This window comes from Halichoeres trimaculatus, unplaced genomic scaffold, assembly GCF_033239565.1.
Source record: "Halichoeres trimaculatus isolate MK-OKI-2021-1 unplaced genomic scaffold, fHalTri1.1 fHalTri1_scaffold_13, whole genome shotgun sequence".
NCBI lineage: Eukaryota > Metazoa > Chordata > Actinopteri > Labriformes > Labridae > Halichoeres > Halichoeres trimaculatus.
The window spans coordinates 12313196-12330588 of NW_027437191.1; the positions used below are offsets into that span (position 1 = coordinate 12313196).

General features: G+C 39.0%; 1 protein-coding gene across 1 annotated transcript; it reads left to right on the top strand.

The window, feature by feature from the left end:
- Window positions 1-2899: 2899 nt before the first annotated feature.
- Window positions 2900-17073, top strand: enpp5 (ectonucleotide pyrophosphatase/phosphodiesterase 5). The gene is made up of 4 exons (XM_074685650.1): window positions 2900-3143; window positions 4969-5858; window positions 7025-7201; window positions 12420-17073. Exons 2-4 carry the CDS (start codon window positions 4988-4990, stop codon window positions 12821-12823), a joined length of 1452 nt encoding a protein of 483 aa, XP_074541751.1. The 5' UTR covers window positions 2900-3143; window positions 4969-4987; the 3' UTR covers window positions 12824-17073.
- Window positions 17074-17393: the final 320 nt, after the last annotated feature.

The window sequence follows — 17393 nt, forward strand, 5'->3', positions numbered from 1 at the left end:
GAAAAACACAGATGTTTCTTCTCATTACTAAACTTCATCAGCCAGCGTAGTGTTGTCTCAATTCGATCATGCTTGACTTGATTGGAAGCTACGAAGTAGCATTTCAAAATAACCCATTCCGACTCTGATAATCTCATTTTAAAGTATAGATTACAATCAGGCCTACATCTAGAAGGGAGACTTCTCCAACAGCACTTCCAAACTCCTTACAGACCATTTAAAGGCTGCTAGAGGCTGTTTTGAATTTCTGTGAGGATCATTTTCTTTAGTTTGGTAGTGCCAAGTTTGGCTGCCCTTGTGAAAAGAGTCCAGCTCCACCACTTTGCTGAGGATCTACTGGAATGACCAGCTGAGCAATGTTCAGTCAGAGCTCAGTTGCTTAAAAAGATTGGGATAATACAATGTTTGTCTTGTTAATGACACTATCAGTATCAAAGTGAGAGGGACAATGTCTGTTTTTCACTTGGAGAAACTCCAACAGAACCAAAATCCCTTGAAATATCAGGGGAATAACTTCATCAATAGTAGTTCAGGTAAAAAAAGAAAAAGAAAAAAAGACTGTATAAAATCGAACAATTTACAACTTTTATAATGCGCAAATTTACCAATCTGGTATCTGATAGTCACATTTTCTAGGTCATACAGAAACATCAGTACTTATCTTACAAGGGCAGGCTGAAAATTTCAAAGCCTAACTAGGAAGGAGTTATGCCATAGTGATGAAACATGGCATGCATTTAATTCAACGTTTTCTGACACTTATGGCATGGTTCATTTTTCAACATGGTTGGTGTTTTTGTTGTGGCAGGATGTCCAAACCTTAGGTCATCTTCAAGGCTGTTCCTACCCCTCTTAAATCCAGCTGCCCCCTTTTTTACAGTTGATAAAGATGGAGCATCTTCCCCTAATGTAGCTACCATGTTAGCATGAATGTCCTTGGGGGCAAACCCCCTTTTTTCAGATATTTGATAACACCACGGGAGCCAAATTTTATCCATATTCACAAAATGTCTGGTTCTGCTTTTCTCAGTCATGAAACACTACATCAGTGTCAGTTAATCTAAAAAAAAAAACACCCCATGTCGTAAGTGTCAGAAAATGTTGAATATAATGTATGCCAAGTTTCATCACTATGGCAGAACTTCTTCTTAGTCAGGCTATAAACTTTTCAGCCCTCCCTTGTAAGTCTCATTCATAGAACTCTTCATAGGAGCTCAAAGTTTTTATTCTCTCAACCTCCCATAAATTTTACAAATTACACTTGTAGACCAGTACTTTTGCTATTATTATGTTGAATCGATATGTTTTTCTTAATAGCTGGGCTCAGTTAAACTTTGTACGTCTGGACATAAATCATTTGTATGCTGTTATATATTTTTAGAATAATTGACGTAATTTAGCATTTTAATCTGGTCACATGCTATGTTTAGGGTTGATGTATGTCTATCTGGCAGATAGAAGGATAGCTTCTGTCTCCAGCTTGTGTCTGTGAGGTCTCTTTGACCCTGTGTAAACTCTCACCCAGTCTCCTAGCTCCATGCTCTGATTCAACAGTCACACACTTTGATAGCACATCTCTCTGAAAACTGACACCAGCTGTGGGTTGAGACAGTTGTGTCAGTCATGTTTTTTGGCCAATTTCTCTTGGGTGTTTAGTTTAACTCAACCTCTTGTAGGCGTAGCAATGATTGTTATAAAATTGTATTGCTCCTGAATATTGGGGCTCATTCTTTTGGGACCAGCGCTGTCAAACCTTACCTGTGACCAGAATAAATGCTGAACTGAGAAATGGATCCTCTTCTCGTGATCTTTGGGAGCTGTTCGACTAAAGAACTGGGTAGGTTTTTTTACAATACTGAATGAAGCACAAAAGTCAAATGAATCAAAACTCTCAGTGAGAGATACAGGCTCAAAAATACAATTTGGATAATGTCAACCTTTATGCCAATGGCCTTGTTGTCATATCTCATTGCGACATCTCTATCAATTTCAGTCTATTTTACAACCCCATTTCCTTGCACCCAGTGACAGGTAGGAAAGGCTCCAGCCCCCAGCAACCATGGAGGAGCAAGGTGGTAAATAATAGATAAAAGATGGATGTTTTACATCCAGTTCAATATTCCTCACAGGAGCTTCAATGACTTGTGTTTTACTGTGGAACCTCTGTGTAAATTATCTATTCCTTTTTCATTATTTTTCTTCAAAGTGTTATTTCCTGAAGTTAAAAAAACAAAACAATAAAATGATCATCTGCAGCCACATACAGCCTAATACTGTATCAGTTGGTTAACACTTTTGGCATAGAGTTGTAGTCATTCTAACACCGACCTCTCAATTTCTTTGAGGAAATGGTTTCAAAATACATTTCCATGTAATAAAAAGCTCCCTCGTTTTTCAGATGTAAATGAACCAACATGGAGAAAGAAGCCGGCTAATGCCTCTCTCTTAAATGTCAGTGCAGTGTCAGATCACTTTCACCATGCGGTGTCATTGTTTGGAAGAAAGGCTCTGGATGATTTAAGATGAAGTGTGACTGACACCTAGCGGCATTTCTGTATTATTACGGCTGCAGCACGTCCATTGCACTACAACTTTCAGCTTTTGCACAAAAAAAAGTCGTTGACAGAATTAGGCCAACAGTATTTTTGGATGTCACTATTTATAGTGCGTTGTTTTATTATCAAATCTCTTATTCAGGTGCAGGTTTCTCTTCCTTTTCACAGATTTAACTCCCCTTACATTAAAGTTAGTAATAAAACGTATTCAAAATCTAAATTTGAGGCACAGTGACATGTAACTGACTGACACCAAAAAGGCTATCAATAAAAGCAGACCCCCTCACCCCCCTCTCGGTCCCTCCCTCACCCTACATTACGTCATAGGACCAGTGCACTTGCAGCTCGCCGTGGATTTTTGGGTTTGCAGCTCCACACAAAGAGAAGCATGCACTTGCAGAGAGCAGAGTACAGCCCTTTGTCTTCAGATAGTCTGGTTTGGTCCCTCATGTGTCTGTAAACCAGACAGAGATAAAGTGAGAGCGCTAGCAGGGTGAAAGGCGGGACTTCCTTTCGGACATAAACACGTCCCGGCTGTTCATTCTGCGTACAGCTTGAAGACGAGCCAGTCCAGGATCAGATATCGAGGTGAGCTTGTTGACGATATTTGATGTTGTGTTTTTCAGCATTTCATGACATTGATGTCAGTTTTTCCACTCAAACCGCTTTGTGTCTTTGTTTCATTGTTCCAGAGAGAAGTGCGTTTCTGCTGTTTGCTCTGCAGCCTGATGCTAATCTCTGTATTTCATCTGTAATGTGTCAGACTGTTTATACGAAGGGTGTCATGAATTATTCCAACTTCAGTGTTTCTAAGAAATGCGTTACACACGGCTTATCTAGTCTACTTAGTGTCCAATGACATCATTGATTACTTGACCTGCATGTCTGTAGAGCTAATGCTGTATTGATCAGAGGCAGATGTGTCAAATAATGCCAGTTTCAGGGGGAATGTCCTGATATTGATAAATATAAAGGGTCTAAAACCTCATATCTTTATTAATAAATGTTGATAAAATTAGAACCCAGTCGTCACATCACCAGGGCAATAATATTTATACAAAATGTCAGCAGCCACATTCAACGCAAACATTATGTTTAAAAGAAAGTAAACACTTAGTCAGTGATATCCTAACCTTGTTGTCTTTACAATAATTTATCACAAACAACCCAGCGCTGGTACCTGGGAACATTTATTTATTAATACAACATAAAAGTAAACAGCAATTCTTCATCCTCTCCATCTCCTTAACATTTTCCTTAAAATAATTAAGTTTATGCTTCAGATCTATTCTACTGTGCCACAAATACACTCCACAAATTGTTAGAGAATGTAGTTTCTCTAGGCTGTCCTTTACTTTTAACCACTTCTCTTTGATACAAAATATTTATGAAACAATGAGTTATTGGGCTTTATTAAACTCTACCAGATCCATACATTATTTGAAATCAAAAGTAAAATGTGGTGAATTTTATAATTTTTCTTACTCTGATTAAGGTACAGCTAATTACTTTGATTATTCTATAAAGTGCTTTGGAAAATTAATTATCTTACTTGCGAATTGTATTAAAATAAGCCATCATATTTCTCAGAGCCCTGGGTGACATCTAAACACTGTGTGTTTGAACAATAAGTGTATTACCCAAAGCTGTGTAATTAACAGTGTGATTAACCTCAAAAACTTAAGATGCTTTGGCAGTTTTTTCACATTAAAAAAAAAAAAAAAGACAAGAAAAAAAAAGGGTCGGTGAAATGCTGCTTGAGATCAAAATTCATGTTACATTTTGCTCCTCAAATATTTACCTTGCACTAATTCAAACTGGAGGTCTTTCTATTCTTGTTTGCAGTATAAAAATTACTGCATTTGGAGTCAGAGGTATTTGGATGTATTATCAGTATTTGACTTTCAACAATCCCAATTTTATCATTGGCAGAATGAAAACTATGCCAAATCATGGTTGTTGGATGTCTTTTTTTAGTGTTAATATTTAGCTGAATGTCTGGAAACGTGGTTTGTTGGAAAAAAAAACAACAACAACAGAAACTTTAGTCACAAAGGTCAGATGGCACTGTCAAATCACAAGTCTGTGGGCAGGAGACTCCTTTTCTCTTTTCTTTTACTTTTTTAATAATCATTAAACAATAAAGAATTATGTTTACCAGAGTATTTATATTATGAAAGGTATTAAATGATGTTGAGAAATTTTTACATCGTAGAGTTATTTGATGGATTTATGAGGAAAATAATTAAGTTTAGTCTGTACTGGTATCTTACTGCCAAACAGCATAGCTTCCTGATTCTTGAGGCACAGCTTACACCTTAACACTCAGTCAGTATACTTGTCCCAGATACAAGGGGTTAATAGCTTTGCCTCCCTGAAGTCTTTTAAAGCTATTTTTCTGTTTTTCTTTTAGGCAGTCTTATTACTACACGATGCTGCACTGCCTGCTGTCAGGAGGCTGCTGTCCTCTCCTCTGCTTGTGGGTCCTGCTGCTCCCCCTGGTTTCCCTGAGCCAACATGGCCACAGGAACCACACTGTGAGGGACCGACCCAAGCTGCTCCTCGTCTCCTTTGATGGATTTCGCTGGGATTACATCGACAGGGTCCCGACACCCAACTTCCACAAACTCATAAATGAGGGGGTTATGGTGGAGCAAGTGGAGAACGCTTACATCACCAAAACCTTTCCGAATCACTACAGCTTGGTGACAGGGATGTATGCCGAGACACATGGCATCGTGGCCAATGAGATGTTTGACCCTGTTTTGAACCGCTCCTTCTCCATGGAGACAGATAGCATTTATGATTCTCGGTGGTGGGAGGAAGCTGTGCCTCTCTGGGTGTCCATCCAGAAGGCTGGAGGGCGGAGCGGGGCAGCAATGTGGCCAGGGTCTGATGTAAAGATTCACGGCGTATTCCCTAACCGGTACCTCCAGTATAACGCCTCAGTCTCCTTTGAAACCAGAGTGAGGCACATCATTGAGTGGTTCACGGCACCTGAAGGAGAAGCGGTGGATTTTGGGGTTCTGTACTGGGAGGAACCGGATGAGAGTGGGCACGAGCTTGGACCACAGAGTCCCCTCATGGATGTTGTCATCTACGAGATTGATCAGAAGCTTGGATTCCTCATAGATGAGCTGATGAGGGCAGGGCTGTATGACAAAGTGAATCTGATTGTTACCAGTGATCACGGGATGGCACAGCTTTCTCCTGATAACATCATCGAACTGGATCAGTATGTGAGCAGAGACCTCTACACCTGGGTGGATAAGAGTCCAGTGGTGGCAATACTGCCCAAAGAAGGTATCACTCTAAAACACTTTTGACTGTAAATGCTGTTGTTAACCAGTACAACAAGAAGATTGATGCACTTTGTTTGCCTTTAAGCTCAAAATAAATTCTAAATTCATTCAGAAAAATCAAGAATTTGGAGCTTCAGCTGAGCCCCTGTCAACTGATGTGTTTGTATGCTAAGCTGTCTGTATCCTGGCTTTGCGTCAAATCATGCCGACTTGTAACCAAATTTAGCTGCTAGAATTACCAGTAGTGGAGCACTCTGTGTTAGAGATGAGCCAATCCATTTTTTTCTGGTCCTGATACAGATACAGATACCTGGGCTTTGGGTATTGATACTGATACTGATACTGATCCAATACAAGTGTTAAATCATTAGCTGCATGCCCTAATGTGGAATAAGGCAATGTTTTGAGCAAAAGACACAAAATGGGTACATATTGAATTACAGAGGTTGATATTTATTCAAACTATAAGTTTTTAAATGTTTAACAGCAGTCTGGTTAAAAAAAAACCTTTAGAACTTACAGAAATGACAATTCAATTGTAAATTTTATACCCTGCGGACTAAATCATAGTTTAGCCTTAGTGTCAAGTTTGGACCGATCCTTTCCCACCGATACCCATTCCAGCTTTAAGGGTCTGTATCAGAACGATAACCGATACCAGGATCAGATCGGTGCATCCCTACTAGGAGTAGACTTATAAGTCATACATATTTTACAGCTGAGCACACCGTTGAGGAGTGAGGAGAATAAAGTTTACAAAATCCTGCACACTGTCTAACTTGCAAAAAATTATTATCAATATTTTGGTATAAAACTTGGCCAAGGAAACAGTTTGCAGAGGAATATTGACATTTTGCTGCAAACTGTTTGCCAAGTTTTGGTACTGAGAAGGTGCAAATGATGTTTTTGCCAGTTAGACAGTGACAGACAGTTTTTGAAAAATTTGTTCCTACTATTTTTTTTTCACAGGAGTTTGTAGCCGCACTGGTCCAGACAGGTTTAACAACCTCTTGAAAAGATGCTAGACCAACCCTGTGCATGCTGTTGTTTCACGTAGTAATGAAATGAAAATGGTTGCAAACTTCCTGCTTCTTTGCCTCTCAATCTTGAGTCATAAACTTGATATTTGCTGACACCCCTTGTCATTGCTTGTCATCCATCTCGCAGGAAAGCTTGAAGAGGTTTATAGTAAGCTGGAGGATGCAAACCCAAACATGGTGGTGTTCAAGAAGGAAAACATTCCTGAGCACTTCCACTATCAGCACAACATCAGGATCATGCCCATCATCATCGAGGCCAAAGAAGGCTGGACGGTGGTGCAGAACAGGAGCAGCCCCTTCATGTGTGAGTATTCAAGCTTTATCACAGAGCTGTGCTGAGACAATACTCTGGTTAATGCTGCCCACATGAAACGGGTTTCAGCTGCTTGCAGCAGACATTCTTCCTGCTCTATGAATAGCTTCACAGGAGATTTTTCTTCCAGCGTTAATTAACAAAGAAAGCCAGATTTGTTTTTCCTTTAGAGGCAGCCGGAGTATGTGCTTCTCTGTCACTGCATCCAAGTGCACTTACTTTTTCTTATCTAGCTTAGATCAGGTAGTATTTTTTAATTCCACTGATTCCCTGAGAGATCTCAATCTAATGGAAAAGGAGTTTTTTTTCCTTGCAGTTGCTGACTACACCTACTAATGTTACTGCTTACTGCCTGTGTTGCTGGGAAAGTCTTGTTAATCAGTAAAATGACTGGATGGAGTGTGTGGCTGACAGAAAAACCTGCTGACTCTCTGTCCTCCTGCTGCTTTGAAAGATAGTTTGCGTACAATACTCTCCTGCACATTAAAAGAGTGTAGATGATGTAGATGAAAACACAGCTGTGTCAGTGGTATCTGCATTACAGGGAAGGCTCTGATGGATATCAGTGTAGCTGCAGCCTGCACGACTCACATCAGTGCTCACTTATTAATGATTACTATCAGATTTTGCACATGGAACCTGAGCTTACTGGTGCTGGAAGATTATAATATACTGATTATTCATATGAACATTAAGAAAATTCTCCCTGTTGGGTTACTAATAAATACAGTATTGAATATTAAATATTCCACCATCCACCAAAGAGATCTTACTGTCTAAGATCTCTTTAAGGCACTGACAGATGGACATCACCTAAATTATACTAGTGGCCACTTTAAACAGTAATGCACAGTTATGACTATGAATACAAAGGAGATGATTGTATTGTGTTTTATTACAATATTTCTGCTATTTTTTCAGATTGCTGCTATATGAGGTAACCAAATATAAGATTTGCTGCATTGCCCCACTTTCTCATTTCAGGAGCCCTCCATAAAAAGTTACGTATTTGCCCAGCTTTCCAGTCTTCAACACCACATGACACTTTTCAAATACTGCACCGCACGCTGTCTCTGCAGCCTGACAAGAATCTGTCTGCCCATCAAAGTACTAAGTTTTACCCAGTGTTTCTCCTACTATTATACAGGAGGCACCCACCCCCCTGAAATGGAGTTATTTTTATTTTACATATAGAGGGATTATTTGTTTACCAACAACGCCGGATGTGTGCGCAATTGGGGTGCAGAAGCACTGCGGAGTGTAATGGTTTGTCTACTGACGTGGAGGAGCTGACCACCAAAAAACGCATTTTCAAACTAAATATCATCACTTACATGGATGGTAGTAATGACTCCCAGTTTTGTGAAATAGCAGTGAGTGGACAGAAGAGGTCAGGTGGACAGACGTTTTTAGGAAAGAAATCTGGCGTGTACCCAGAGAGCAATTTAAACACACAACTGTCACTAGATGCTCATTACTGCATTATCCATAGACACTTACCAGACTGTGACAGACCAGGACGTAAACCTGTGTCAATAAATCAGAAACTCTCTCAGACCAAAAAAAAAGCACACAGACTGCTGAGTCTGAGACCAGGTTCATAATAAAAGAACCAGAAAACTATGTCCAGAGTTAATTATTTACCCACAGACGTCGCTGGTGTTTCAGTGTAAAGTGTGACCATGCTAACCGGTGACTCTCAGCCATTAATCACTGATGCTGTCAGCTGAGAAAGTCACCAGTTAGCATGGTCGCTATTAACTCCAAAACACCAGTTGCTCTGTGACGGTCAAAACTTGATAGACGTTGCCTCTGTTGTATAGTATTGTTTCTAAAACCTGACCACAGAATAACCGTACATTTTTATACTGATAACAGGTTGAATTGAGTGTTTAAAAAACGCTCCTAAGAGTGGACAGAAAGTGGGGTAAACCACCAGAAGAAACATCTCCTTCTCAGTGAAGATGCAACACTCACTTGAACCCAAATTATTGTGTATTCTTAACTCTCCCCTAGACTGATCAGAGGCACCAGAATGGCCTGAAAGTTGTGTTGGAGGCCCACGTCACTCCCCACTCTGACCCTGATTCCTGCTCTATTCACTGTCCTCGCTGAATAGATGCATAAAAGGATAGAAAAAAAAGATAGAAAAGATTACTTCAAAGAAGAGGACAAAGACTGATAGCTCACTAAAAAATGAACAGACTGTGAATAGATTTTTTAAAAATAGAGAGAATATCAGATGTTCTGGGTCAAACTTGTCACAGGACCTTCAAACAAGAATGAAATGACATTCCCTAAATTTGCATTGCAAGCAATTTGACATCTCTGTGTATCTTGAAGTGAATGAGGTACACCCTTTCATATCTTGACACCGTTTTAATATTAATATGATCCTGTTCTACTTCAATCTCTCAATGTCAATTTCAGATCCCACTCTCTAACTCTTCATGCTTGCCTTTAACAGCACCAATTACAAATTGTAGCTCTGTTCTCAAAGACTCCGCTAACTTCAGTAACAGATGGTGAAGATTTGTAGTGTTATAACCCTGACAGCTCATGGGATGATGAAAACAAAAGTTACAATAATGCTTTTTTTTTTTTTAAATTATCTGCATCTTTTAAGACAAAGACTGTGTTGAATGCATTTTTTTCCACATTCTTTTTCAAACTGACTTTTTGCATGGTGTAAGTGTTTTTATCTTTATATCAGTTCTCCTCCTCTTTCTTTTTTTGACCTGTTTATTTAGTATGTAAAAACAAACCCAGGTTAAATAAGGCAAAACCCTGAAGAAGATATATAATATGCTAAAGCTAACTATGTGTCATAAATCACAGTGAAAAGACAAGAGAGGACACAATAGCAGATAAAACAAAAACTTTTGTTTTAACTAAACTCAAAATTCAAAAACTCAAAAAAAACTCTATCAAAAGAAATAAAAACAGAAACACTCCAAAACTCACGCGAAACCATAAGCACGGGAAGCACACGAGATAGAGACAGCCACAAACCATGACGACAGCAACAATACCGATGAACCAACAGAGAGCACATGGGACACAGAGACTATATAGACAGGGGAGTGATCAACACAGGTGTGGAACAAGACACAGGTGAAACACACGAGGAGGGAAACACAAGAAGACCCAAACCAAACAGGGGTTCTCAATCCAAAACCACCCCCTACACACTACTCCTTTACTTCCGAGTGTCAGAAAGACGCTCTCTGTGTATGGATGTTACGCTGTGGCACAGATTGCAAGTAGCTAGGGTCGCTACACAGGACTGATAAAAGCTGTATGTTTCCGATATAACGCTTAGATTGACACAGAGATAACAGTGACACAGATGGATTTCATTGGGGTAGGGTAGATACCTGCTCCCCTGTCTCTTGTGTGTGTGAAATGAGAGCCAGTCTCAGTTTGGAGCTGCACCTGCTGTCTCATTTTTTCGTATTCAAAATAAAATCAGACGCCGTTACAATGACAGGGGCTACATCATACTTAAAATAATTTGAAGTGATTCCACATGTATTTTAATCCTGTTACCTTCTGACATTTCCTCCTCCATTTTGCCATTGCACTTCCTGTCAAAGTCGTCCAAAGTGTGCATTGATGCAGGCTCGCTGTTAAAGAGCTAAAGGAAGTACTGCCCCTCTGCACTACGTGGTTTGGGACAGCCCTTAATGTGGCAGACCCTCCACGAGAACACGCCAATGGAGGGTTAGTGTATAGGGAGAGTGTGTAGGGGGCGGTTTGGGATTGAGCCAGAGAAACTCAAGACAGAGACTGAATACATTAAAGACACAGACACACTAAGAATAATTACAAAAAAAGACATACACAAGACAGGTACTAAATCAAAAACCACATAGGATACAAACTAAAGACAAAAACAGGGAACACAGAACACTCAACAAGACAAGCTAAAATTAACTCAAGAAAACACAAGACAAGAATCACAAAAAAAAACAAGAACCTCGAAACCCAAACCCAGAAAAACAGAAACACAACAGAAACCCCAAACCATGACACTATGTGTTGCATCACTTCTAGTTTGTAAGGGTGTGTTTGGGAGCCCTTAAATTGCTTGTGGTTAATATGGAGAAGAAAACCCCTCATGGTGCCTTCAAATAAAGGATAAGTCATATCTACTGCACCTGGTTGACTCACTCACTAACACTGCCTCCATGGGAAGTTTTGATTAACAGTATTGGATTTGAACAACACAGTAAGTAAACCCTGTCAGTTCTCTGGGGGTGTAATAATTGGGGAGTCTGGGAGCAGTGGCTCCACAGTCTGAGCTTTCATTACAGGTCTTTCATTTTCTGTTTTGCTTGTGCGTTGCTGTGATTGATTTAGCAGTAACCAGTCTGTTTGGACAAACAGGGATGGCAGTAAATCATCTGACAGAGCAGCAGGGCCAGATTTCATAAATCTCCAAACAAAGTGTGCTGCCTGAGATTCATGCACTGCGAAAGCTGAAATCTAAGCAGGTGTTTATGGCTTATTTGTAGTAATAACATCTTATCAGACTCAATATGAGCCACATTCACCTGACAAGGCCAGAAAATGTCTTAATGAAACAACAAAAACGAGGCCTTTAAGGGAGTACAATAGAATTGCCAATTGTGTAAAAAATCTTCGAATTGAAAAAAAAAAATGCAATTCAAGGCACTTTTTTTTTATTACTTCACTGGCAGTTTTTTTATACTCTTTAAAAGCAATTCAGGCCATTTTTTCTTTTAATATCTTGCAATTTTTACAGGGTTAAACAGTTTGCCATAAAAACTGCCCCCCCTGGTGGCTGGTGCAGTATAGGTCAAAAAATCTGGCTCTCCAGTCATTCCAGATGGGCTGTGGTCAAACTTAAGAAAATTAATACACCTCTTAGAAATGTTTCTCGCGTCAGATTGTTGTGGTGATTTGAATATACTATTTGGCTGCCTTGAATTCAAGCCCTTTTTATCTGACAAGTTTTGTTTCCATCAGTTATAAGAGGTTAAAAATGAAGTTTTACGTCAAGCACGAGCAAACAACTTCATCAGGTGAATATATTGAGTCTGATAAGGTGATTTTGCTCAGTATAAGACAGAAACACTTGCTTAGGTTTCAGTTTTTGCAGTGTGGGAAGAGGGAATTTGAGATGTGAATTTAACTATGCAATAATGAATTAAATCAAATTTCCTGTTTGTGTTTTTTTCCATAGTGGGAAACCACGGCTACAGCAACACCTTACGCAGCATGCAGCCAGTATTTGTGGCCGGTGGTCCAGCCTTACGCCAGAACTACGTCAAGACCTCCATGCGCTCTGTCGACCTTTACCCTCTCATGTGCCAGATCCTGTCTGTCAAGCCTCTCCCAAATAATGGCTCCCTCCGGAATGTTATAGACCTGCTTTCCCCAGACATGACTCCATCCCCGCCCAGCACCCCTCCCAGGGTCACCGGGCACTCCTACGCCCCCGTTGTGGGTTCCCTCCTGGGTGTGGTGATGGTGCTTGGCTTTCTGGTGGTCTACATAAGGCAAGTGACACTCAAACAGCTGCCGTCGCTCAAACACAGACGCAGGGAGATGTCTCAGCCCTTACTGCAAGAAGACTTGCACCTGTAGCTGAAGAAGAGGAAATAATGGCAGACGTAAAAGAAGAGGAGGTATTGCTCCCCCAAGGTAGTCTGCTCTGCACAGAAGCATCCCCAAACGCTTCCCTTTTAACGACTAAATGCCAGTGTGAGTTTCTTTTTATGAGAGAAAGATCAAGGGAATCTAATCTTACCTCCTAATCATGTACAGAGGTGAACCCTGTTTGCCTGTTTGTGAGGGGACTGTCAAGGGTTTGCTTCTGGTGCAGACTTAATCAAGATAATAAACCTTTACATGGGCTTTATAGTGGCTTTGCTTTGATTGTGAATTCTGCCTACTATCATCTTGTCATCTTCATTGTCATTTTAGGATTAAAAATTAAGAGAGGACTTAAACCTGTGAATCCAGGTATCAAGCTTTGTTTGCCAAAACCATGAATAAGGTAACACAAAGGTGTCAGTACGCTTTAGTGTTGAAAGAGGGGACAGAAGCAATGAAAGTTGAAACAAGAAAAATGCAGACACTCTCAGACAATCGTTACTTGACGGCATTCATAGTGATGCTGTTGTAATTTTGAGGAAAACAGATGTTGATCATGAGCATGAAGCTTGAACTTTGCTTGCTTTTCTCCCCTCTAAACATCTGATCTTTAGCTGAGCTGAGGACGAGATGTCAAATAATCAGCTTTGAAAAGTCACATTCAGACAAAGCCCAAGGCTGAGCAGGGCAATACAAGAATCGATTGCTGAGGGATCATTTGAATTTTGTAGATTTAAATGATAGATAGTGAACACTTAAAATTGTTTCGCAGTTTTTTGCTTGAATGTAAAGTACAATTTAGTGTACATGTCCAATCCACACCCAATCACCCAAGCATTTTTGTGGCTGCTGTTACGCAAAACTTCAAAAAAGATGGACAGAAACAATAAAAACTAGAAAAGCACTCTGAGAGCGCAGACCTCCTCCAAGCATACTGTGATTGTCACACAACGCTTTAGTCCTACTTTAATGTTATACTCCCTTTCAGCAGACTGTCTGCTACAATTTGGTGTTAGTTGCAGGTTTGTACAATAATTTGTTACCTGACAGTGTTGGAAAAAATGATGATCTATTACATGATCTTAGTATCCAGAGTATTGCCAGGATCTGGATTGTACTTTTACATTCGTCAGAAATTATGGTGACCTTGTCTTGTTTTGTTTTGCAAAGCAATCTTACCATTTATCGTGGAGTTTTATACACATATGGCGAAAACGACCCTATCTTACAATGATAAAGAATCCTTTAAAAAATTCCTGGATCCAGACGGTGATCCAGATCAACTCCAAAATTTAATCACTTCTTCCTTATCCTATTTTGAACATTTCTTGAAAATTTCTTCAAGATCTGTTTGTTACTTTTTGAGTTATGTTGTTCGCAGACAAACTCTCCCGAAATCATTAACCTCCTTGGCAGAGATGAAAACAAAAGGTGCAGCTCAGCTTTCATCCCCTTAACAGGCATGCTGTGCCATAAAGAAAGTAAGAGGAAGATAATATGTAAGTTTTTTTGTATGAGACTGAAGTTACTCTATTGGAATATTTATGGTTTGTGTTTGTCTTAAAGGGAAAGTGACCTTTGCAGCGTCTTAGCTCAAAGTCCTTGAACCGTGAAACTGTGAACAAGAACACTCCAGTAATCCTAAAAACCTAGAAAAGATCCTGAGCTAACATTAGCTAAAACACTCCACAGTGTAGTGTATTCACCACATTAACTAGTGAATCCTAGTCTTCCATTGTAGTTTATACTCCTTATCTGGCAGGAATATCTAAATATTATGACACACGGGATGGGAATCCCTGAGTGACTCATAGTTTGATCCCATCCCATGCCTTATCTTAAGCACTGCCCACAAATTATCATGAGACAGTGACTGTAAGATAGTGGACACATTGCAAGACAATCACATAATGATATGTCATGATTTCTGATTGACTAGACTAAGAAGCAGGCTTAAAAGGTCAACTGCAGGATGAGTGTCAGAAGAGCCACCTCAAGAAGCCATGAAGCTGTGAGTCACGCTGAAAGGGAAATCTGTTTGGAGTGCTGTATCACTTTTAAATTGGAATATAAATACAGCAGTTGTATCGCACAGCACGTTTATTGGACCACCACCCAGTGTAACATATTAGCCACCACTGCCCTAAATTTAAAGTATTTAGTTGACGACCAAATCACTTTAATATTTCTGTGATGGTTAATCCACCAGTATGCTCTTTAATCAAAATTATAAACTTAATGCTAAAATACAATTATTGTTGTCAATCATGAATTCTCAAATGTACTGTTTCACATCAAAGTAGGAAAAAAGTAAAGCACTATTATTTTTTGTTGACAAATTGCTTTTATTTTTTAATGTTCCTGAACAGAAAAATGTGTTTTAATGGTTCTATGTTGTAGGGATTGGTACCTTTCACATTTGAAACGATACGGTACCAATGCCTGGTACCTGGCAATCGGTACCGGTTCTCAACGGTACTTATTTTTGGTACTTTTTTGTGTTTATGTGGTAAAAAAATATTAATTTATTTAAGAGCAATTTTTTTTTTAATTTTAACATATTTATTCTTCAATATATAACCTTGCAATGCTGTGTTTATGTTCAGCATGGAAAATCACCTACTCTTCCACTCCCTCACAGTCACAAAGATGCGCTTAGGTACTTAAACATGGTACCTTTTGATTTCATGTGAATCGGTACTCGGTACTTTTGACAGGATTCAGCCTATAGAAGTACCTAATTCGGTACCCATTCCTATTTTGATATTTTGATATCTGGCTCAAATTTGGAAAAACAAAACATAGAAATAGTTTGAAACTCCTCACCCCTTCTCAAAATGAAACAAATGAAGTCTCTAAAAATTCAAGTGTCTTTCATGATGCTGGGTGGTTTCCTCATTTTTATGACAGGTGGTCTGATAAATTTGTTAAGCACTGTATATACAACAAGTCCCCCATGCTAATGGATATTGGTGTTTGAAATGATAAAGGGCACGTATCTTGATCATATTGCTGAGTTCAGCATCATTCGCATCATCTGCATCCGAGCACTATAAAGACAGAACGTCAAAGATAACCCAAAACAAGCAGTTCATTTGAAGCATACTGACACCTTTACCATCTGACAGTATTTGGGCATTTTCAAATCTATGCAAACAGATTTGTATGTCAAGAAGGAAAAGGCCTGACCAGGTTTTGCCACTAATTGTTTGTAATTGCTTGTAGCGTGAGCTCTGAATCAGCTGCTCCTTTATTATAAAATGACTGTTACGTCAGAAAAGTATTCAATACCCAGTTTCAGGAGATCAGCGGGGGTCAGCACTGTTTTTGAATGTTAAACATGGAAGCGAATGTTAAACTGGAGTCTTGCTTCATGTGCCAGACCACTGCTCACACATGTAGGTCATTCCATGATTGCTCTTTGGTAGTCAGTAACCATTTGCCTTTTAAATAACAGAGATCGTCTCTCAAATGTGTGCAGTTGTTTGTGTGTCAGTCTGTTCTTTTGTAGCATTTGTGTTTGGAGGACATTCTTCTGTATAGACGACTGTGTACTGCCCTCCTGTTCAAACATGGACTGTCATAACCATGGTCATTTGTTGGTGAAATGTGAAGTGCAATTGCTATTGGTCAGTATTTCGTCTTAGGGATTTTTAAGGGTTTTGTTGTTGCTCGGTTGAGAAGACTATTTTGGCACGACTTGCGAGAACTGTTCCCCTGATTTGCACTATAGGATAGAAATGAATCAGAAGGAAGGGGCAGTCGCTGGATGCTTTTTAGGTCATGTTTAATTTGCACTTGTTGTTTGTAGTAGCTATTTGAAATGATGAAAAAAAGGTGAGGTGCCTCTTGCCAAAAAGCTTTTTAATGAAAGTAGTTGTAGAAAGTCAAGTAGAATTCAAATCTTCAAACAAATAACCAATATTTTTTCAGCATCGTTTAAGAAACGATTGGTTGGATTTACTTATTCTGCTTTTAGATGCACTGACTAATACCTGTGGCCCAAAAAAATGACAGACATCACTGTGATATATAGTTTTTACAAAGTATTAAATTCATAAATTGAAAGAATTTATATGGAAATTGTTCATTTTCTGATAAATGTTGTTTTATGAAAGAGGTGTCTGATAATTTCCCCCTGAATTTTTAAAAGTGACACGAAATATTTCAAGAATATATTTAAATAATTATTTGGAAATTATTTGAAAGAATGAATATAAGATCAGGTTTATCTCAGCGGATTACTAACTTGGATTTAAAGAATGATTATTTAATATTATGATTTACAAATTAACTATCTTTGCCATGTTGATGCAAATAAAGAGTCTTCTGAAACTAAAGTGAGCTGTGTGAAAGTTTTTTTTTTCTTTGTGTGTACAAGTTCTTGTGTAAGAACAAAACCTTCATATATTTTCATTTGTGAGATACTGGATGCTAAATGCTAAATCTCCAAAAGCCACCCTCTGTGGTATGAACAGTGTGCTCTTCACTGATTTTATCCTGTACATGTGTGATTGATATTTTTTTTTTGACTAGATAATACAAATATCACTTTTGATAA